The sequence below is a fragment of the Larus michahellis genome, chromosome 1, assembly GCF_964199755.1.
Source record: "Larus michahellis chromosome 1, bLarMic1.1, whole genome shotgun sequence".
NCBI classification, from domain to species: Eukaryota; Metazoa; Chordata; class Aves; order Charadriiformes; family Laridae; genus Larus; species Larus michahellis.
This window is the reverse complement of record NC_133896.1, coordinates 36,613,798-36,637,171: the sequence shown is the minus strand read 5'-3', so window position 1 is coordinate 36,637,171 and position 23,374 is coordinate 36,613,798. Positions and strand designations below refer to the sequence as shown.

The window sequence follows — 23,374 nt, the reverse complement described above, 5'->3', positions numbered from 1 at the left end:
TGAAACTGTCTTGAGAAGGAATCTGTGTTGGTTCTCACCCGTAAACAACTACAGTGAAAATCAAAAGGCATGCAGGAACCACAGAACATACTGCACTAAGTGTGGAAAAAGCAGGTACCAGAGGAAGGTTACCGAAAAGAGGATGTTGACAGCCAAGAACGCCAACATCCTTGGGGATTTTGGTGAGTACCATTACCAGAGCAAGCAACACTGGTACAAAAGCAAAATCCTTGATCAAGCATTTGAAGGGGCTTTAGGAGGTCTTCATATGGTCAGAAGACAGAAGCTAAGGTGGGACAAAAGGAGACTATGCTAAGGTGAATTCTTCTGATACCAGAGTTATTTGCTGACCTATCCTGGTGCTAGCCCTGACTAGCACTGAAGAAGGAATAATATGGTCTAAATTTGCGGGTATAGTTCTTGGTGCTTACAGCTCCAGGGCCAGATGTCCATTTCACTGCTCATTTCAAAAAAAGTCCTTGCAACTTCACCTCTCACTTTCCCCTGTGGGCAAGAGGACCAGTCCAGCAACATCCATCCTCTGCTGGCAACAGAGTCAGCTGTGTTAGTTAGTCAAGGGATTCACCCACAGCAAGTAAATCATCTTCCATCCTTGTACTACCAGCAGCCATTTAGAGAGGAAGGCTTCAACAAAAAGAGATCACATTCAGAAGATGACACACAGCAGAGACTATACAAAGATTCAAGAAGAAAAAGAAAAAACAGAGGAACTAAGCGCATCAGCTAAATCATACAGAATTATCTGCAGGCACCAGAGAGATGTCCAGCAAATGGTTAAGATCAAATGAATTGGCACAAGGAGTACTCCTCAGTGTGTACTGCACGCTGACCACAGGAGAGGGCAGAATGGAACAATACTCTGGTCTTCTGAAAGATTAATTCGGTAAAACAAAAGAGTACTACAGAAAAACTGTAATTTTTGTTGAGTAAAATTGTTCATAAGCTAAAAATGACCATGAAAATAATGGCTATTACCGAAGTGGTTATTAAAGTAGGAAAATAAAAGCAAAATTCTTTCTACTGTTCTTATCTTACATGATTTTAAAATTTTATTTCCACCACTTACCCCTGATCACTTCGGATTGCCCCCATGACTCCAAGCACCAATGGCCAACCAGGTCCTAAGCTGTCACCCTGACTTTGCAAAATCTGTAGCACACACTCCAACTGCTTGATCCTGATATCAGGATGACTGATGTTTGACAGTTCCTTTAGTGGATTCAATAAAAGCAACTGCAGTCTCTAAAAATAAACAATAAAGCATATTAAGGATGCTAAAATTTAACTGATCCTTTATTATTTTTATGTATAATAAGTGAAAACATACAGTACCAACTGAAGATTAATTAAATGAATTCAAAACTCAGTCATTAAATGCTCAAATTCAGTGTCAGAGTGGCCTTTCTAAAAAAATGTTTATAAAGGATTTCACCAGGAAATCTACATTTTTTTCTTCCCCCCCGCCCCCTCCCCGTTCTCCAGGTCTCTCAGGAAGTAACTAACTACAGCATGCTGTCACAGCTGCATAAAAACCGTCATGCAACTTTACATTCATCCAGCAGGTCTAGAATCAGCTTTCTACTAAAGAGACCTTGACAAAACCATCCATTGAACCTCAGTAAAAATACTTGAATGTTTTATTAATAATGAACTGAATAGTGATTTAGAAGGTGAGGCAATTTATTTTTTACCTGCCACCACATCGCATATATACTTCTAAACATTCTGGAATTGTTTTGCACTCACAAGGGTGATCCATAATGTTTTCTAATAAATGGACATAATATGCAACCATCCCCGCTCTTTGTTATGCATTTGAAAAATGAAGGAGGGTAGTTCATTAGAATGCACGAGGTGACTCTCAATAGGTGCATCTGAATGTTACAGCTGTAGGCTTTATAAACTCAATAGTAAAGTTGCTTCATGAATGCCTCCTATTCATTGAACTGCAGAAAACTTCCTCTAGGGAAAATTTCAATTTCATGTTCATTTTAAGTTCCAGAAAAGGAAGAAAGCAGTTGCTCTTAAACTTACTTTACCTGATTTTGAGATAATGGAGGATCGTGGCTGAATGTCAGTCCTGCTTTAATGAGAGAAGTTAAAGCTTCTGCTCCCCATTCCCTCATTCTGGAGTTTGGATGCTGACAGACCTGAAAACACAGCAATGATTTGCTTAAAGTCACTTATATTTAACCAAGATTTGAATATATGTAGTACATAAAAAAACGGACATTTTAATTATAATTTACACACAATAATATTTTTACAACAATACAATTAATCTCTAGATGACAAAATTAGGTTTAACAGTGCAAAAATTTTTATCTTTTGTACAGACATACCTTCTGAATAAGGAAGCAATAGGAAGCAGTGAAAGACAGAGAAGGAAACATAATGAAAACCACAGCAGTTCAAGCCAATACATTTTCCAAAAGGAATATACTAACTGCTAATTCAGATAACGATTGATTAAAAAGCACCAAACAACTCTTCAATGAATGCTTGAAACTCTCAGGTTTAACTTAGCCTTAAGCTACTCTAAAATTCAAAGTTTCATCTTTCACATACTGCTTAACATAATCGAGTAAGGAAGCATGACAGTAGCCAACACAGAAAGTGTCTGCTCTTCTATATTCTCAAATACAAAAAGTAACTACATAGTGAATGTAAAATAAGCCTTACACTCCATTATTTCAAAAACTTGACAAAACAATAGCGAACACTACTTCAAGCTTGTTTCAAATGCATGTCTTCATTTCTCTTTGTCTCCTGACTATCTAAACCGAATAGCTTTGCTAATTGCTTTTTTTGAACAGAAAAATTAAAAACATTGTGCAAATCCATTGCAGAAACCTAGTATGACACGTACTCCTATATCTGATACATTACCCTCAACCAAATAATGTAAGTCTACAGTTTGGTTGACCTCTACATAATTATTTCCACCCACCCTTCCAGCCCTAGCTCAGATGGCGTGAGAATCCAGAATCAATGTCCACAGCAGGATCATAAGGAATGCTGATTGTTTTGGTTGGTGGACTGTTCCCTTATCAGCCACCAGCCCAACTGAAAAGGAGGATTTAATGTTAAAAAATCCAGACAAGAAACAGCTACTCTCTCTTTTATTTTTGTTACCTTATATACAAAAAGAGAGAATTTGAACTACTTCATGATGCTCTGAATCTGACCAGATAATCAGTTCCAGAGACAGGGAACAAATTCTTCCCTCAGGTTGTGTTTAACTGAATTTGCAGCTGGTGTTTTCTCCTTCCTCATTGTACCTCGACGACTTAGATTTAAAAGGAAATAAAGCAGTACTTTAAAAGAAATTGAAATAGACTGTGTATTTCACACAAAACAGTGGCAAACGCCCACAACGGATAACAGACTGAAACAGACTGCTTACTAGATGAAAAAACAGAATCTCAAGATATGGATGGTGCACCTTATCGTCTTGGAGGGGGAAAGAAGACAAGAGAAAGAGATGCCTGTGCTTTAAGCCTTTAAACCCCTAAGTATCCAAATTTCTTCTCCTTGATAAAAGATTATGTGAAGATGATCTCCATAAAAAAGGTTAGAGGTAGACAATGCTTAATACTGTTTGAAATAATGCACTGGTCCTAAGGAGGTGTCTCATATTTCTTGGAAAACGAGGATGAAAAGCTTTCTCCTTTACACACTTTAAATAGAACCCTGGTTTTGCATGTCACTCTTCTACATATCTGTTTAGTGAATTAAAACTTTACAATTGCATTCCGTCACCTGTTTGTACTTTCAAATTCAAAATTTAAGCATTTTTTCCTCGATGGAGCATATTTTTCACGTTGAAGTTAAAATACTTAAGAAATTTAAATAGGATTATGACACCTATTTTCATATTTGTACAGTATTCTCTTAAAGAGACCACTCAAAACGTTAACTTAAACATTTTTAAAACAAACAAACAAACCCTTTATCAGTAAATCTAATGACTTCAATCTATCAGGCAATGACACAAAGATGTATCTTAAAATCTTCCTAAGTATATTTGTGCTGTGTGAATCCAAAGTGAAACCTGTTTGTGTTACCTTAATTATAACACAAACATGAATTATAATAAATTGGTAATTTTAAACATTGTCATGTTTAAAATGTATAAAGACTGACAGCACCATGAAGACAAAGTGAACAAGACATTAAAATACTAGAATTTAAATATATAAATTCGACTCTAAATTCAAAGTGTGATGCATTCAAGTTGAAAAAACAGAGTGCATAAACCAAAACATGTAAATACAACTTAATTTTTTTTTAAAATTGCACTTTAAAAATGCATTTCCACAAGATCTTTATTAATACAAATTAAGCACTAGTACAACTGATAAAAGCAATTAGTTACCTCCAGAAGATGACCGGTCAGAGGTCTCCAAAGAATCTCAATCCTGTGCATGTTAACTAGTCCTGTTTCCAGTAATTTAGCAACAGCAAAAAGTGATGGCTCCTTAATGAAATGGAATTTGAACACATGACTTTGAGGTAACTCAGGTAATGTCAGAGCCTTTTTCTACATTATAATTTATAAATTAAAGTACAACTAATCTTGTTGAAGTACTGTGTTTCCTAGGCTGTGAACACTGTCACAACAGCTTAGGTAGCGTGGCTGGGAAGTTTCCACAGCATCTGCAGTACTTCATGAGAAGCCACAAGGGGGTAGCAACAGCATACCATGAGGAATACTACTTTCATCATTTTTCATCTATTTTTTCCAAGTTTGACAATAACCAGAACACAGACATTCTATTCAAAACCCTCATTTTTATGTAGCCCTCCCCTCAACCAGTTTTATAATATATTTTACTAGCAAAATAGCCTTTTTCCCCATCACAACTGTTAAAATTAAAATTATACATGAACAAACAACATACAATATTTCATTTGGAATCCCCTTACACTTTAGCTTCCATCAGCTTCATAAATGCCCTGCAAGAATATGATAAATTTCCCATTCATCAAATACATGTGCAAATATTTGTGTAAACCTCTTAAATTTTTTTTTAAAAATCAACATATAACCAAAAATTACTTGTGCGGGAATTATTCTCTGTTCCCATTTCTGCTGATTTTTTATTCTCATTTTCAACTGATTTTAAACACAAACTTTGCTTATTTTAATTCATTCTCTGTTGCTGTCATTGTCAAATATTATAAAACGTATTTTCTGTCATGATTATCTCCAGTGTAATAGATCAAGGAAAAACTTTCAGAAACTCTCCTCTGGGATTAGATTATGACTAGAATATATACTCAATCTTATTCAATCACAGGGTCTTTAACCTTTCTGGGCTAAAGGTTGTTTACTGAGGCTGACATGAATACCATCATTTTCCCAAGTAAATATGAACTATCAGGGTTGTTTTTAATATCTAAATTGTCAGGCTTTTTCTCAAGTATATTACAAAAGAAAACTGAAATGAAAATGAGCACCTCACAGAACATACTGCGCTATTTGGAATCCCTAACCTCTGAAATTTCAAGGGTTGTTAAAAGTTTTATCCACCCATAATCTGATTAATGGAAACACGTGACATTCCTCAGTTAAAAAGAACCACATAGCAGAAACACAATGAGAACGTTCAGAGAATTTAGTAACCATATGAACCATTATAAACAAGACATTCTCTGGTTCATAATTTATTTTTTACTCTGGAGTATCAAATGTATTACTGTCTCAATATTAGAAACAGCTTAAAGAATAAACGTACAAGTCTTCTGCCCGTTTCACAAAAACATCTAAAAAGAAAATAAAAAATTCGTTTTATACCTTATTGTTTCCATAGGCCATATCCATGGCTTCCAGAGACAAGGAGCAAAGGGCATTTATTAAGTGATGTAAAGACACGTCATCAAGGTACCTGAAAAATAACAGCTATCAAAACACTGCCAAGTCTGAGATACACACATTATTTTAATTATAAGATAAGGTTTCTTACTGTGAGCTTTCAAAAAGCCTTGAAAGTATGTTGGATATAACTGGCAGATCAGTCATAACTGCTGTAGTCAGAACCTTGAAAAAGAAACAGAAATGTGTCTTATAGATTGCAATAGAAAATTCTGCATAATCATTAACTGTAAAATGAAAAATCACGCTTACAGTGCTGGGCCCTTCTACAGCTCTTCCAGGTTTTAATGCACCCCCAACGCCAGGCTTCAGTCCCAGAATCCACACAAGATGCTGAAATACAAAATTATAATTTTCAGCAGAAAAGCCTTTTCAGGCAGCGAGGAAGCCAACATTGTACTCAAGCTAGCTGACAGCCTTCCAGCCAAACAGAATTCAAATGAAATGCTACAGTTTTTACTCAAGGCAATTCAAAGTACACCATGAGTACAATCAAAGCTTCTTCTATCGCTCACATAAAAACTCAAAACCAAATTATGACAAAAAAGCAAGGCATAAAAGCAAGGAATAAACGTTTCCTATTATACCTGAAGAGTAGCCAGGACAAGTTGCCATGATGTACCAAGAACGGCTCCATGGCAGTGAGCTAAGTTGAGTAATGTCCTCATACACTGTATATTTTTTGAAGTCAGCTAAAATGAACAAACAAAACCAAAGAAATGACAACACAATTTTTATTATTCTATAATAACAGTGTTTCTAGGAAACTTGCAATTTTTAACTACATAGTTTAAAGATTACATTTTGCTTGCACTGTATCCTTTTTAGAGAAGTAGTTCAGTATCTCTCCTTTTCTCAGTCTTATCTTGCTGGGGTTGAATTTGTTTTGATCACTGTCCTCTCCTCTCAGTTTCACATTATTATCAAAGACACAAATTCAAGTACTCCAGCTCTAAGTGCATCTTCTCCATAAAATCAGAGTCTATCTTAAAAAAAAAATCATGCTGAGCTAAGAGTCAGATAAAAAACAAGAGACTGTTTACTGTTAGAGAACTTTGCTGTCCAGAGCTGTTCCAAATTAAAAGCTTAGGATAACATTTCAGATAAACAGCATTCTTACAAATAATGGTTTTCTGTTAGCTATTTTTGAGAGACATAGAGATGCAGAAAGAAGCAGTTAAGCAGGATGACATCACTCACAAGTTGTACTTACCATTACTGTTCCCTGTGGCTGAAGAGCTAAGGGTTGCCCTACTGCTACAACTTGCTGATGAGACTCACTTGAGGGACTGATCATTTGAACATTCTGTCCCTGAATGGAATATGCTAGAGGAAAATTGAAAAGAAAAAAATCTAAATTTAAAATCCAGTACTTACATGTAGTAACATCTACCTTCTGACAAACACGCTCCAGAGAATTTTTTCCACAGTATTAGCTTTAAGGTAGCTCACTTTGAAACCTTTAGTTATATTTAGATTATTTTGTCATTGCCTTATGGAGTTAAAGGAGCTAGTAATTACTCTTTCTCACTAACTATTAGATATTGCTTGCAATACGTTAATACATTTTATGTCAAAACTGAAATATTTGTGCTAAGATACAAGCATTAGGCTATGTCTCAACTCAGGTATTTACGGGAATTCTGCGTAAATGGTATCACTGTGTGCTACCATTGTACTAGTGCACTCAGAAAATGAAGGTGTCATAAATGCTATGTCATGATGTTTTCCCAATACAGGACTTCAGGACACCCATTTTATGACTCACCTCTAAAAAGAAGACTAACCTATGTAAAAGAACTTAAATTCACTGCTTCATTTCCATAGAGATCCATGTAGTTCAGTCATGTGTACTGCTTCACAGACTTACAATCTAATAATACACTTAGCTTCTAGGCTGGAGTAAATGTGCTGGTTGTTGTTCTAAGTAAAAATACTAAGGTATTTTTGTTTTATACTAAGAGGTCTAATGTTAGATCCATCTGCATATTCTTCAGGCAGTTGCATTTCTCGGTATGTAATAATTCATTTTCAAAATGAGAAACAGAGCACATCCTCAACTGGCATATCCCATGAATTACAACATTCTCTCAGGATGTGGGAAGCATTGATTCAGCTTCTTGTAAGCTGAACAGAGACCAGAACCTGAGATCCTCCATTTACACAGTAAGTACTACCATCACTAGGCAACTGTAGAAAACACTGTAGTACACCACAAATGCAGCATGTTCTAGCCAACTCTTAAGTATCTGAGTTGCCAGAGACCTTTTCAGAATGTGAATGACTTAATTACATATCCTAACAGATCTTTAGGATGACAGACAGATCTCCTTAGAATATGAACTTCTGACATATGCTAAGCATTTGGGAAGTGTTAGGTTGATCAGAATGATACCCAGCAGATGCTGCAAGACTAACCAGTCCTGGAAAGCAGGCGGTCTAGATCCTGTCTGAGGATTCTAACATAATTTAGTATAGCCAAATACTACAGTTGCATACCTTTGCAATTGCCTCCTAAGAAAATTTGAGTTTAGAGGACAATACATGGAAACACAATGAAGGAAAACCTATATACTTACATTTGCTGGACAGAGCTGCAGTTGTGCTGTTTAATACAGTAAGGGCATAGTGAGGAGGCAAGGATCCTTTGCAAATGGCAGTGATAAAGGCATCTCTTGATGTTACAAGACCCAGCCGTCCACAAAGTGCAGCCATGGTCAGTTCTGCTTTTAGAATATTTTCAGTGGCAGCTTCATCAGTGCTGAAAGAGTACACATCATTTAGTAAGAATTAATCCACAGCACAGAAGCAGGCAGCGAACCAAAACTGAAAGCAATGAAAACATATACTTTAAACCTGTCAACACTACAAATACTGAAGAGCAAACATAACCAAACAACAAAATTCTTCATTTCCTATAAAATTAGTCTTTACTTCTGAATGGCTTGGCAAAGGAGACTATGAGGAGGTATTTAACACTAATTTCAGAAAATGGTGTTTGATAACAAAACACTCTTTGAAAGAGACAAAAGTTATTACTTAGTAAACAGCTTTTCCACTTTAAAGAGTGCACAGTACTAACAAGTACTGACATATTATTTAGTCTCTTATCAACAGCAATCACGACATGGGTAGAATCATTTCAATGTGCTGAAACATTCGGTCAAAGTAAAAAGGAATAAAAATACTTTAAACAGTTTAAATGCAAGCCTTTGAAAGTGTAATTAATTGTTCTATATTCAAATACATTAAAGGTTGATGCTAAACTTCTGGAGACTTCTGTGTCGTTTACTCTTAACAGATCCTCACTCAGTCTAGCCATCACTAACCCACAAACCTGTCTGCTCAGTTGCCACGAACAATCTCTCATACAACTGTCAACTTGTCTGGTATCAAAAGTCAGTTCAAGATATAGCTGAGAATGTCATCTTTGAAAAAAAATCAAGATAAATGAAAGACCAAATACCTTGCATCAAGTAGGAGAGACAAAGCAGCCAGAAGACCACACCAACATGCATTCACCATTTCTTCCCAGACAGCTCTGCTAACTTGAAAGAAATACATGTACTTGTTTATAGCCAAAACAATATTTTACTGAACAACTTTCAATTATATCACAAAAAAAATGCTTGCTACTGCATTTTTAAAGTGTGTTTTCATATGTATGTTTACACAGACACATATGTGTATATACACAAACACACTCACACCAGTACCATTTAAACAGTCACATTTAAAGTGACATTGCTAAAGTAACAAACATCACGAAGGCAAAGCTCATTCTAAATTACACACAAAAAAATCTTACAAAAGCATATATAACTATTTTTAAACTTTCTCTGTGAAAATAAGCATTCAGAAGTGCATAAATGTGGGACAGGAAACTCACTGAAATTTTGCAGTGAAGGAGAAATACTCTCCCCCGGTATTTATAATTCTCCATATATTTTTAATTTATTTAATTTAATAGGAAAAAAAAAATAATAGGTCTAACAGACCTACAATCTGCCATGTCAAGGCCTAGGGCTCAGGCGGTGTTGGCTGCAGCACCATGGAGAGCGCTACCCCCCTCCCCCAGCCGCGGGCAGGGCTGGGGACAAACCCCTTCCCTCTCCCTCCTGCGGCTGATGCTCTGCTACAAACCTCACGCAGGCCAAAATCACTCTTAAAACACAAATCTTTCTGTACGTACATGTACAAGCTCCTCATATGTTGCTCAAATACAAGCCTCTATTCATATTAACTTTTAAAGACCTTCTGCCATAAATACTTCAGTCTTATTTAAAACCGCTCCACTAAAACATTAATTTTTTTTTAATTTGTTACTAGAAATACATTTTTGTTTTAATGTGATCATAACAGCCACATTTCTCCCAGTCAGGTTGTGTCTTGTGACCTTGGATGTCAGTGTTAAGCACAATTAGGAACACAGGAAGACAGAACAGTATTTCTGGAGAACAGAATGCCTGTTACCTCTCCCTCACATCCCACGTACATACATGTAAAACAGTATTAACAGACCATAAGGAGTCTATGGCTAAGTGCTATGGGACAGAAGCAGTGCATCAAGTCAAGTATTTTTTTAGAGAATACTGCCGTTGCATTACAAAAAAAAGCCACCAAACCCACTTAATTGAAAGTTTTTATACACGATTTAGAAACAATAAATTCAAGCAACAAAGCATGAACTATTTTAATCTTGCTTTATGTAAAACTGCTGTATTTTATATAGTATTTGCATTTTCAGATACCTAGTTCTTTCTCTGACTGGTCAGATACAGACTGCAAATCTTGCTGCTCTGAAGACTGTGCTGGTAATGAAGTTGTGTCTGTGGTGGTTTGACTGACTGTTTCTGCCTCTCCCAACTCCCCTTCGATCATGGTAGTGATACCACGGACAAGATCCAGTAAACAGTGAAATGCCACTGACATGGCATAGCCTTCAGGAATCGTAGGCGGCTCTACTTTGTCCAGCATTTCCAAACTAAAAAATTGAAAGCATGACAACTTAAGTGTTTAACAGTAACACTGTGATTGAAAAACAATAATAAAAAACAAGATTCCAGAAGAATGTTAAGTACAAACAGGCCCCAAATACCATCCTTCAAGATTTATAGCAACTCAAAAAAAAAACTTAAGTCATTAGTAAAAGAGTAAATAAGTCACTAAATAAAATAATAAACGAAAGGGTACAATCCCCGAGCACAGTATTTAGATCTGCAAATAAATATTTTTAAAAATTAACACATGTAAGCAAACATCACTGAAAGAATTATTCTACTTTTATTATTATATTACTTAAAGCCACTGCAACAGAACCTATTGAGAGGAACACAAGCACATAGGAACAGCAGAGGAAATAGGTCAGAAAGTCATGACAGTGTGAATACAGCTATAACAAATCGAGAACAAGTCAGACGTTCCATTATCATTATCTTTGAGTCCGTATGACCGGAAAAGTCTGTCATAGCTAGATAATACGTGACCAAATATTCGCCACTGACATGCATAGGTAAACAATGGAAGTTATTTGTACAAAGAGGAAATATCTACATGATTCACTGCTGAAAACCATGCAGTTGAAACATCACTATGCTGGAACTGCATCCTCATTGCCACTTTTTTTTCATATTTTACCTTAAAAGCACATAAAGAACTGCTGAGTTACAAACCCAACAGGAAACAGACTGTAGCTGCCACAGCAGCAGCGTCTACACAACGAGAGACTGTCTGTTAAAAAAACTACCTGCTAATACAACAACCACTATTTCACCATTTGCTCTACAAACTACTCTTAAAAAGCCTAGGCTTCAGCTACAATATACCAAAGAAATTTTTATATTGTAGTGTCATCACTCTTCTCTGCACAAAGGATCTTCCTTCTCCCAGACATGCAACACCTCACTTATTACCTCTCATTTCCTGAAGACAGTTGCCTTAGATATCTTGGGGCATAGGCAGAATAGGTATATCAAACAGTCAACATTTCACCCTCTATCCACAAATAAGTTTGTACATATATATGGCTCTAATTAAAATTATTAACGGGGTTTGTAGTTACAACGTGGTGGTGTTCCCCAGGGCTCAGTATTGGGGCTTGCTCTCTTTAATATCTTTATCAAAGATCTGGATGAGGGGATCAAGTAACATCAGTAAGTTTGCAGATGACAACAAGTTGGGCACGAGTGTTGATCTGCTTGAGGGTAGGAAGGCCCTACAGAGGGATTAGGACAGGAGGGATCGATGGGCTAAGGTCAGTGGTATGAGGTTCAACAGGGCCAAGTGCTGGGTCCTGCACTTGGGTCACAACAACCCCATGCAGCGCTACAGGCCTGGGGAAGAGTGGCTGGAAAGCTGCCTGGCAGAAAAGGAACTGGGGTGTTGGTTCACAGCCAGCTGAATATGAGTCAGCAGTGTGCCCAGATGACCAAGAAGGCCAATAGCATCCGAGCTTGTATCAGAAATAGTGTGGCCAGGAGGACTAGGGAAGTGATTGTCCCCCTGTACTCGGTACTGGTGAGCCCACACCTCAAATACTGTGTTCAGTTTTGCATCCCTCACTACAAGAAAGACATTGAGATTCTGGAGCATGTCCAAAGAAGGGCAATGAAGCTGGTGAGGGGTCTAGAGAACAAGTCTTACGAGGCGTGGCTGAGGGAACTGTGCTTCCCTGGAGACAAGGAGGCTGAGGGGAGACATTAGCGCTCTCTACAACTACCTGAAAAGAGGTTGTAGCGAGGTGGGGTCGGTCTCTTCTCCCAAGTAGCAAGTGAGAGGACAAAGGAAACAGCCTCAAGTTGTGCCAGGGGAGGTTTAGATTGGATGTTAGGAAAAATTTCTTCACAGAAAGGGTTGTCAAGCATTGGAAGAGGCTGCCCAGGGAACTGTTTGAGTTACCATCCCTGGAGATATTTAAAAAAACATGTAGATGTGGCACTTATGGACATGGTTTAGCAGTGAACTTGCCAGTGTGAGGTTAACAGTTGGACTCAATGATCTTAAAGGTCTTTTCCAACCTAAACAATTCTATGATTCTATAACTGTACCTGTGAGGTAGAGGTCATTGTCATGGTTTCAGTTAGAATAGAGTTAACCTTCTTACTAGCAGATGGTATAGTGCTATGTTTTGGATTTAGGATGGGAATTGTGTGATAGCGCACTGGTGGTTTTGGTTGTTGATAAGCAGTTGAGACCTTTTTTGCTCCTCCTACCGCCCCACCAGTGAGCCTGCTAGGGTGCAGAAGGCAGAAGCAGTTGGGAGGAGACACAGCTGGGACAGCTGACCCCAACTGACCAAAGGGATATTCCATACCAAGTGACATCATGCTCAGTATATAAAGCTGGGGAAGAAGGAAGGGACTTTCGGGGTGATGGCATTTGTCTTCCTGCTTTCCTGGAGATGGTTGAACACCTGCCTGCCTATGGGAAGCAGTGAATTAATTCCTTGTTTTGCTTTGCTTGTGTGCACCCCTTTTGCTCTACTTATTAAACTGTCTTTAACCTTTATCTCAGCCAAGATAAAAAACGTGGTTTTCCTCATTTTTACTCTTTTGATTCTCTCCCCCATCCAAACAAGGCAGGTGGTGTGGTGGTGAGCAGCTGCATGGTCCTAGTTACCAGCTGGGGTTAAAACAAAACACAGCAGTAGGAGAGAATCAATACTAGGATATGACCCAAATCTACACAGTTAGTCATCTCCTTACATGAAGGGACTACAGATAAAAGTACAAGAATAGGAGAAAAACCGCTGACAAGACATGCTAGCAACAATTCCGTAATCTTACACAGAAGAAAAAAAGAATGCAAAAATTACTCAGAGGGAATCGTGGAATCACTGGAGGGACCCAGAGGTAAGACACAAGAAAGTTCAAAGCAGCACAGGAGACTATGATGGTGTCTACAATGTTCTTGAGCCAGTTAAGAATAGAAAGTAAGAAAAAAAAGAAGAAAAGCAGGAGGTTGTAGTAGGCGGCCAAGGCACGAAGTAGCTTTCATACACTTTTGTTAAAAATTTGCATTTCCTGAGAACAGTCAGGTAACCTAAAATAACATTCATGGCCATTGCTGCACCAAAAAGTCAAGTTCAACACACACACGTTAAACAATTGAAATCTGAGGATGAATTTGTCCTGTGTCTAAAAGGCAGATAAAGGTATACCAAAATTTCACGGGCTGTACAAATAACTTCCACTTTGGAAGAGACTGACCTTCAACAACTTCCATTATTTCAAAAGTAATGTCGTATTCACAGCTCTAAATTGAGAACACGATCTCCATTATACAAAGTCATGACCAAATAATTGATCATTCTAAGAAGGATCCACAGTCTAACCTTCATATATAGGTCAATATATTGTTTAGAATGACAACCTGGAAAATATCTACTATATCCTGTTCAATAAAAACTGTAAATACAGTAAAGCTGGTGTAAGAACTTTATTTTTCACTCTTACTCATGTCCCATTTGCTTATTGCCCCTAATGTTTGCGATTACACAACCTAGCAAAAGATATTCTAAAATTTTTATGTACTGCAGTGAGGCCTAAAAGTGAAGATGTAATACAGCAACAGTATGGTAGAAAAAAAATAAATTCAGCAGATGCTAAAGCCACAGGGGACATTTGGATCAGAATCCAGAGAATTTGGACAAAATAGCGAAAAATCAGGACACCTCATGGCACTGTCAAAAAGAAAATCCATAATATACCTCAATGCCAGTGAAATGAAGACCTCAATATTCACTAATAAAAAAATCCTTAAACCGTCAAGTTGGAAATAAAAATATTTGTTATACACATTTTCAAAAAGATAGAGGTACTTACTAGGTAGCTTTAGCGCTGCCTTGTACTGTTACATTCAGGATAGGTATCCAAGTGCCTCTGTACTCAAAGGCAGGTAATACAGTGGCACCTCCTCCCATTCCAAGCACTCCCTGGTTAGTTTGTGCTGAGCCAGTATTCCCCGATGCATTGCTTCCTGTTCAGAAAAACAAAGTGATCAAATTAACCAATCTAATTTTAGTGATTAGCAAACATCCTTCTTCTATGTTTACGTTGAGATACATGGATTAATCTGAGACGCCCTGCTCAATAGTAAAAACCACCACCAACACAAAAAAACTATTTTTGAGCTCCCTCTGCTGTCTAAAACACGATCTTATGTACAAAGTAATCAGTTTAAAAGGCAGAATTGATTGATGCAAACTGCCTTATTTTCAGTCAGAATAAAATGCTTCTGTGAAAGGTATAGCAGCACTCATAACATTTTGCAAATGAACTAAGTTTACGTGGTCTCAATAAAACAATACATATTTTAGTGAAGAGTCAGACAGGTATTTAAAAATTAAGGATTATTTGAATAGTTGCATCTAGAACTCAGTAGTAGGAAAGAGAGGTTAATCATTCCAAGAACAAAGATAATCATAAACTTTCAAGGTTTCAGATATGGAAAAGCCACAAGAAGAAACTCAAAGAGAGAACTGCAACATTTGACTCTGTTCCATGCCAAGGCAGAAGAAAACAAACCACACTGGGGAGGAGCTGACAATGTGCCAAACAACAGCTAGGAGGGAACAAATTTTGGTTCCACTTTGAAGAAGCCAAAAAAAAAAAAGCAGATAAAAGAACACGGAATTCTGTATATATACACTTCCTACGTATAGAAAGAGGTCTATACCTACTGGGAGTAGGTAGCACGAGTTCAGACTCTGTCTGTATAGACAATGGGGAGAGAAGGGCAGAGTCCCTAAGAAGGTGACTCACAGCGCCTGATAACATTTTCATGTGGTCGCTTTTAATATGTAGAGAGATCAAACTACTAATCTAGGCAATACGAATACACACAGAAGCCTATGTAGACACTTCAACACAGAAAAGCTTAACAGGTTGAAACAACAAAAATCATACTACTAAACAGAAATGGTTAACCAAACACTGCCACTAACACAAACACAGCTAGACTGGTGTCATTTTCTGTGATCCCACCGAGCAGTCAGACATATAGAATTATTTTTATATCAATGTAACTCCTTGAAGTGGTAAAAAGGCTTACATTATAACAGTATAATAAAAGTGACATAGAACTTAGGTGCAGCTTTCAACTCCTCCTATGAAAGAGCTACCTTGTTGCAAAACTGAGGCTCAAAAGCCAACTACAGATAAGGTAAGACAGCCTGCTATGACAGGACCTTTGTTATGATCAGAAGACTCAGTTCGAAAATTAGGTTGCATCGATCTGCTCTTTGCATGTTAGACATGGCCATAGGAGGAAAAGAGGCAGAAAAAGAAATGCATGCAAGAGAGACATGAGAAACACTCAGGCAGAAAGAAGTGGAAAGGTAAAGGAGAAAACCTGGAACAACAAGCCAGAGACACAGCAACAGCACTAAGGCTCTGGCCCTGCTGCAGTGCTGTTTCACATGAAGGCAAAATTTTTCAGGAGAATGAATATTTTAGGATGGCTTCTCATATGTGCGTGTTACATGATGAAAAGTGCTTTTCCGATTTACCTTAAGTGGATTAAACTAACCCAGAAATAATACTAATAGAAATGTTCTATCGGCTTCTGTACAGACAGGTATTGAACAACAGCTACGGACACAAATTCCTTCACGTTACCAATGATAATGCCGACTTGGAATTCAGACGTCAGGAGTGAACCCTGGAAGATGTGAGTCTAAAGCCAGACTTTTTAATGTTCACTAATTTAGTATTAGATATGATAGATAATAATTATACTTTGACTATCTGTTTATCATCTCTTTCAAGGAGGCACGTCAAAAGACACCCTTAGAAATTATTGTTATGTTGCTTGTTGCTGACGCCTTTGCTTCCACCATCATGGGATGAAGCAGAGAGCCTTAACTCGGGCGTAAGCACCTGCAAAGGCATTAACAGGAGCACCATTTCCTCTTACAGAAATAAAAATATACCTAGTAAAATGACAAAACCCTGGCTGCAAGAAAAGACAATCAAGTTTAGTTTCAGTAAGTGACTGGTTTCAGCTTACAGAAAAAGCAAAGATCATCTGTAAAACACAGATCTATATTTCTGCCTCTTGGCTTCTTCAGTCCAGTTTTGCCCCTGAACATCCAGAAGCTGTTGCCTTCCAGGAGGAAGCAAACATATACTCTCTTACTACTTCAATTGTACACTGCCATAAATGACAACCCCACACAAGGAGACAGAAATCAGACAAATTTGTTATAGTCAGAAAATAGCATTAATTCCCTCAGAAAAGTTGTGAACCAAGGAGCTTGGGCACTGTAGAAGCAGATAAAAATGCAGGAGCACTGCTCTGCTGACTGGAGACTAGGTCTTCCCCATAATACATGTAGATAAAATCATCTTTTGTACCAGACCTGAAAACACTGGTTTGTCTCAAGCTAGCTCTTCACCTCAATGAACATGGAAGTACAGATCTGTACCAAGCCAAATATATATACTGAATCAAATCAGAATGCATTATTACGAGAAAACGTTGGAAAGTTCAAAATGATAGTAAGGACAAGGCTTTACCAGTTTGGTTTGGTGTCGCTGATGCATTCCCTGTGCTTGGTACAAGAAATAGTGACTGGATGAAGGACCCCAGTGCATTCACAATATCACGGAAAACTTTAGTGGAATGTTGTTTCATATCATACGATTGACAAAAGGACCTGGAAAGTGTTTTATAAAACATAGTAAGTATTTGACAAATTAGTGAATAACAGCATGTTTTAACAGCAACTCCCCTCCCCCCCAAACTATAGACTAAAAGCACATTTTAACTGCAAATATTTAGGTAAATAATAGTATTTAGTTTTAGGTAAATGCTCCTTTGACACTGGTAAGACAGAGAGGATTTGGAATACTCAAATAACTGTAATTCAGCCTTTCCTGGATAATAAGCATTGCCTAACGCTTTATAAAAATTATCTTGAAGAGTTTATTGTATTTAAGTTTCTACATATTTACAATGTTTTAGGAAGCATTTTCCACAAGAGAAAAATAAAAAGATTTCTTAAATTTTATGTAAAAGTGAAATTCAACATATTTAATACCTTAATAGCTGAGGCTGCACACAAAGCCTGTGAATAGATTCTACTGCAACAGCTCTTAGCCACTGTGGTTTGTCTGCATCCAGAAACTTAACCAGCAATGACAGAAAGATTTCACATTCTGTTACCTAAAATATATAGTTTATAGTAATTAAATTACAAGAAAAAGCCTCCTACAAAATATTTTCTCATAAAAACCTCTGTTTCTTCTTAGGAGATCTATCCCAGCAAGTTCTGCACAGAGCTAAAAAACCCCTTCAACAAGCATTTACACAAAATTATATAAAAAACAAACCTAATAATCATAATATCTGTGGCAAGCTAACACCACATATGTAATTGTATCAAAGGAGTTAAATTCCTCACAGATATTGCATTAAAGTTCTTACAGGTACTACAGTAAGCAAAGGAAATGGAAAAAAAGCTTTTCTAGCAAATACCTAAAATTCGGGAGATAAGAACAGCTGAACACGTTCTCTTTATGCACATTCTGTCAACAGCTTTAGCAACACAAGTCAAAAGCCTCTTAGCAAGTATTAACAAGGCACAGCAATCAACATTATCTAAAGCTAGGCAAAGAATATAAAATGATCAAAAGGTTCCCAAAAACTTAACTGAAAGGCAGTTAAGTACAGAAAAGACAACGGCTAATCTACTCTGAGAATTCATACAAGCCATGTTTAATAAAATCATACATGTAGAATACAGGTAAATACAAATACACATATGAGAAAAAGAATATTTAGACTTTTCTTTCCTCAGTACATGTCAACAGTTCCCAAGAACTAATTAATACTATTACTGATCCCAGTACTGGCCCATACATAGAAAACCAGAACTGCATAAAGGAGAATTTGAACGTATTCTTACCAGCAAACTGTAAAACTGCTTTATCAAAACAGAAACTACTCTCAGCAAACGCATGCAGATGGGGAAGTACGGTTTTTCCACTGGTGCTGGGGAAGATGACGTGCTGGAACCTTGCCTGAATTTGATATTTGGGGAGAAGAGCTTTATAACAAGAGGGCATACCCTTTCTTTAAGCAGAAAACTGAATTCCTGATGCTGAAAAAGAAAACAGAGCAAATTATAAGCAGATATTCTTTAATTGCTACCAGTAGCTCTGATTATGCATCTTATTTATATTTACTGTAACGATCAAGCACTCTGAAGTCATGCAAATCTTTGTATAAATTACAGGCTCAGAAAATGAAAAGGAAGAACAGCAGACACCATTGTAGAGCTAACAAAAAGCATGATGAAATGACATGGTCATGTTAATACCATGCATCCCTCTTCTTCCATTTTGCAAATTGAAATAGACATAATACATAATTTATTATATATTTAAATTTTTTAATTTAGTGACTGTCTGCTAAAACATTACTGAAGGATCATGGTGCATTTATATGCAGTAGATCCACACAATTCATAGTCATGATTCTTGCTGCTCTGCAAATGGGGTGAGCTTTATGTTTTCATAGACATAACAATGCCATAAACTAAGTTGCAGAGCTGTCATAAATCATGCAAGATAAGAAAATGCATCTTTGGAGGAGATATAAACAGCAAAACAAAAAGAGAAACACAGTACAACATGCTCTACAAAATGCACAAATAGAATAGTAAAAAGTGGACAAAAAGCACGAAGTACTTTTCTATCACAAAAACCCAACATGTAAAAGCTACGAGTACTTTTGAAAAGTAATACTCCCACTAAATTAAAGAGGAGTTAGTGAAGTGTAAATTTTACTACTCATGTGAACGAAAGTCTTCCTGTTTTCCCTCCAAGAACCACTCACTTGTAAAAACACTTGTGGAAAGTCATTCAGGACTGACTCAAGAAGTTCAAGGCCAAACGTCCGGGTCATTTCTGTCATACCCACGAGCCAGTAGGGAGCATCAGCATTAACTAACTGACAAAGATCCTTAAAAAGAAACACAAAAACATTTACATTCTCTGCACAGTCCTGTATCAGTATAAGCTTTCTGAGTCTACAACAAAATCTACACTCTCTCCCTCTTTTGTAATGAGTAACTTTCCGATTTCAACATAATTTTTCCTCAAATACTTCTTTTATACAGCAAAATACTTTTTAAAAGAAATTTTAAACTTTCCTGGTATCTTCCTAGTAATTGTGTTCATTTCTGCCCTCAAAAATAGCTCAAGACCACTGATTCTGCTTAGGCAAGAAGATTTTAGCAGTGTGATGAATACACCTACTACTTCTCATTACATACTTTAATATACAATACCAAGCACAAGATGCAAGACTGAACAATAGTAGGAGCATTTGGCTCACAGAAAAAAGAATCTTGAACTTAATGCAGACATGCATGCTTAGCTATTATTTAAGATTTATAGTAAAACATTTTCCTAGGCCACTTTGTCTTCATTTTCCAATCATCCCCCTGGGATACAGCATATCATTGCCAATTAAAATAAATGCATGTAAGAAAGCCTGAGGCTCTGGTTAAGGACACTGTCAATATGCCAACAGCAAATTTCTGAAATTTCTTACAGAGATGTAGAAGCACCCGGTCATAACTGCAAATGTATAAATATATGCTCCCCAACTACCTGAAAAAGCATATATGCATCTTTAGCACATGGCTTCAGCGTACTGACAGATCTTCTGTTACTGTTTCCTTGAACTGCAACTGGCTGGTCAATAGTGTCTGTGTAAAAACAAAAACTACTTTTGTGAACAAAGGAACTGTTGAAAATCAAGTCCATATTAAGTGTTCTTACAAAAAGATTCTAGGAGAATGGCCAGGTAATTCTCTGCAACATATCATGTCTACAGAAATAAACATTAAATTTAATACTAAAGATCATCAATTACCAAGCACTTCTTTCCCATAAATGTTCTCTTCAAACTACTGCCATGTATTTCACACTCGGTAATCTAAGCTACCTTCACCTTAAATGACAACCTCACTTCAAATTCCTTCACAATACTAACCTGAAGACCAGTTCTCACAGCTTGAAAAAATCTAGGTTTTATATATTGCTGACCTGGACTAACACTATGGCTAAGGATTTCATCTCCTTTGAATACAAGTAAATACATAAAAGCAGTAAAAATTCATGATGTCTGTGATTTTTTTTTTTAATAATGTTTATAGGCTTTTTACTACTACTTTATCTGAAAAGGATAAACATTTGATGCATGTCCAAAAAACAGCTTAATACAAGCAAGCAGAGTAAGAAGCATGCCCACCTTTGTATCGTTCATCTTCAGCAACCACTCTCTCAAATACAACAGTAACTACCTGCCGCACCGTAGCTGCCGCTGTGTTATTTGTGATATTATCTTTTGTGAAGTGCAATCGAAAACAAAGTACAATTGCCTGAAAGGAAAAAATAAAAAATAAAAATCACGTTACAATAATATATTTTCATCTTTCAGGTAAGAATCAAGACAGACGACTGAGGAATGCTTTCCACTACAGTTTGTCAAAAGGTTGCCTGAAAAAAAGATCGCTTTAATCATTTTAAATCTGAAGAACTAGAATAAATTTTATGGATTACCCTAGCCAAAAACCTCTTTATTCCTCCTCCCCAAAGGTAATCTCAAGTGATATTAACTGAAGACATTTTGATATGCCAATAAACTACAATCATCATACAGAGAATACACAGTAATCAACCACATAAAACAACTTGTATGAATATTAATGTCAAAAGGACATGAGGATTATATGGTTAATCACAGAAAGGTCAGTCAACTCCAAAGCTAAAATGCCATTCCTCTCCTACATTAAATCTCAATACTTTAACAACCATGTTGCCTCAACTGCTACTATTCCTCTCTAAGGTGCTTATTTTAATGTGTCATTGTGCTGGCAGTGACCTGAATACTGTTTCCCATTGGATTTTGTATTACCTCTAACACATAGTTTAATACTTACTTATAAGTATGAATTTTGAAAATTAACATCTGTATGTGTAATGAAACCGGTACGTCTTGTTCTTTTGTCCTCATTCTGCGTTCTGGCACTTCCAAGAACCTCAACCACACCAGGCCACAGCACTGTATGCTCTAAGCCACACAAGACTGAGAATTTTCTTTTGCTTCTTTTTCTTGTAAATGATTTGTGGACTCTGCTCAGGCGGTATCCCCATATTAGTTCAAAATTTTACAATACAATCGCATATACCTCCAGACTTTCAGGAGACACTGCATGATTCTCCAGGTTAATAACCTAATAGCAGTGCCTGTATTAAGGGGCTTTTCAAGATGGGTTACCAGTAGTTTTCTTAATTTAAACGAGCCAAGCTGAAACATGAATATGTAATATGTATCTGCTCAAACTGATTTTCTCTAAGAACTTTTCAACATGGGAAAAAACAACTTTCAGGTATTTCTCAAAAGAATCTTGGCGGGAAAAAAACAAACCAACCATCGCAGCATTTTACCCACGCCAAGTAATGCTTATATTTGGTTAACTGAGAAAAATTCTGGTAATTTCAGGCCTTGGCCAACACCAAGAAGTTTTGCAGGATATTGCTCTGTCAGGAATGTTTTTTTTTTTACCCCTGTCAGAGCCTACCCAAATTTGACTATACATTTCTAAACGCACTAGATTTTAACGTGCAGTAAGGAAATCATTAGGAGTACAGCAATTAGATTCTCCAGTAATTGTATTATGTGAGCACGCTTCTCGATCAGGGCACAAGACAAGAGAAAGACGTGCTGGGAAAGACGGTCTCTACTTATTTGACACTGCTGTGCCCACACGCTCTTGTGGCTGGTGTCCAAAAGGAGAAAGTTTCTAGACGTTAGAGAAATGAACAAATAAAGGATGATGAAAATTGTGTTTGGAAGACACACCAAAAATAGGATGTAGATACCAAGAACCTAAGAATAAGTAGGGAAGAGAGGGAGGGTATATGGAGGCAGGGGAAGAAGAATAAGTGAGAGAAGTGATGAGAAGCAGATACATGACACACAGAAGGGAAAGGTACGGTGGGCTTAAACAGCAACTGTCTCTGCCCAGAGCCTAGATTCAAACTTGATGAAAAGACAACATTGCAGGTTGTTAAAGAACATCTGCTACCTAGTTAATGACTGACAATCCCACTTTCTAAACTATTTCCATTTTCTTCAAAAAATCATGCTTCTGCCCAAGAACATAGCATCTCATTTGAAACATGAGCATTATTTGGAACAAAAGAAACAAGATAGTGCTGAAGAGTCTTTGACATAATTTGACTACTTGAGTAAAAAAAGAACTTACTGACAAACCATTCATCCTTAGGAGGTTTCTATTCTGACATTTCTAGGTTTTATACATTTTCCATTATCTCCCTGCCTTCAGCAGACCTTTGTAACTTAGCTTTGTTTTCTTTTCATGTTTTCCTTCCCTTGGTTAAGTAGATTAATAACAGTTTTAATATTCTCACATTTAACCAGCTAGGAAGTTATTTCATT

At 37.0% G+C, this 23,374-nt stretch overlaps 1 protein-coding gene across 2 annotated transcripts in view; it reads right to left on the bottom strand.

The window, feature by feature from the left end:
• The window catches only part of MON2 (MON2 homolog, regulator of endosome-to-Golgi trafficking), a 74,603-nt gene that overhangs the window by 28,753 nt on the left and 22,476 nt on the right, over positions 1-23,374 (bottom strand). For both annotated transcript variants that reach the window (XM_074571643.1, XM_074571668.1), the window contains exons 5-22: positions 21,161-21,290; positions 20,518-20,615; positions 19,739-19,864; positions 18,807-19,001; positions 17,940-18,064; positions 17,416-17,555; positions 14,722-14,875; positions 10,651-10,883; positions 9,366-9,447; positions 8,479-8,660; positions 7,113-7,225; positions 6,487-6,591; positions 6,152-6,232; positions 5,991-6,064; positions 5,822-5,912; positions 4,400-4,501; positions 2,061-2,171; positions 1,088-1,263 (exon numbers count right to left, since the gene is read on the bottom strand). In XM_074571643.1, the coding sequence (XP_074427744.1) occupies positions 1,088-1,263; positions 2,061-2,171; positions 4,400-4,501; positions 5,822-5,912; positions 5,991-6,064; positions 6,152-6,232; positions 6,487-6,591; positions 7,113-7,225; positions 8,479-8,660; positions 9,366-9,447; positions 10,651-10,883; positions 14,722-14,875; positions 17,416-17,555; positions 17,940-18,064; positions 18,807-19,001; positions 19,739-19,864; positions 20,518-20,615; positions 21,161-21,290 (2,318 nt within the window). The remainder of the gene's footprint in view (positions 1-1,087; positions 1,264-2,060; positions 2,172-4,399; positions 4,502-5,821; positions 5,913-5,990; positions 6,065-6,151; positions 6,233-6,486; positions 6,592-7,112; positions 7,226-8,478; positions 8,661-9,365; positions 9,448-10,650; positions 10,884-14,721; positions 14,876-17,415; positions 17,556-17,939; positions 18,065-18,806; positions 19,002-19,738; positions 19,865-20,517; positions 20,616-21,160; positions 21,291-23,374) is intronic.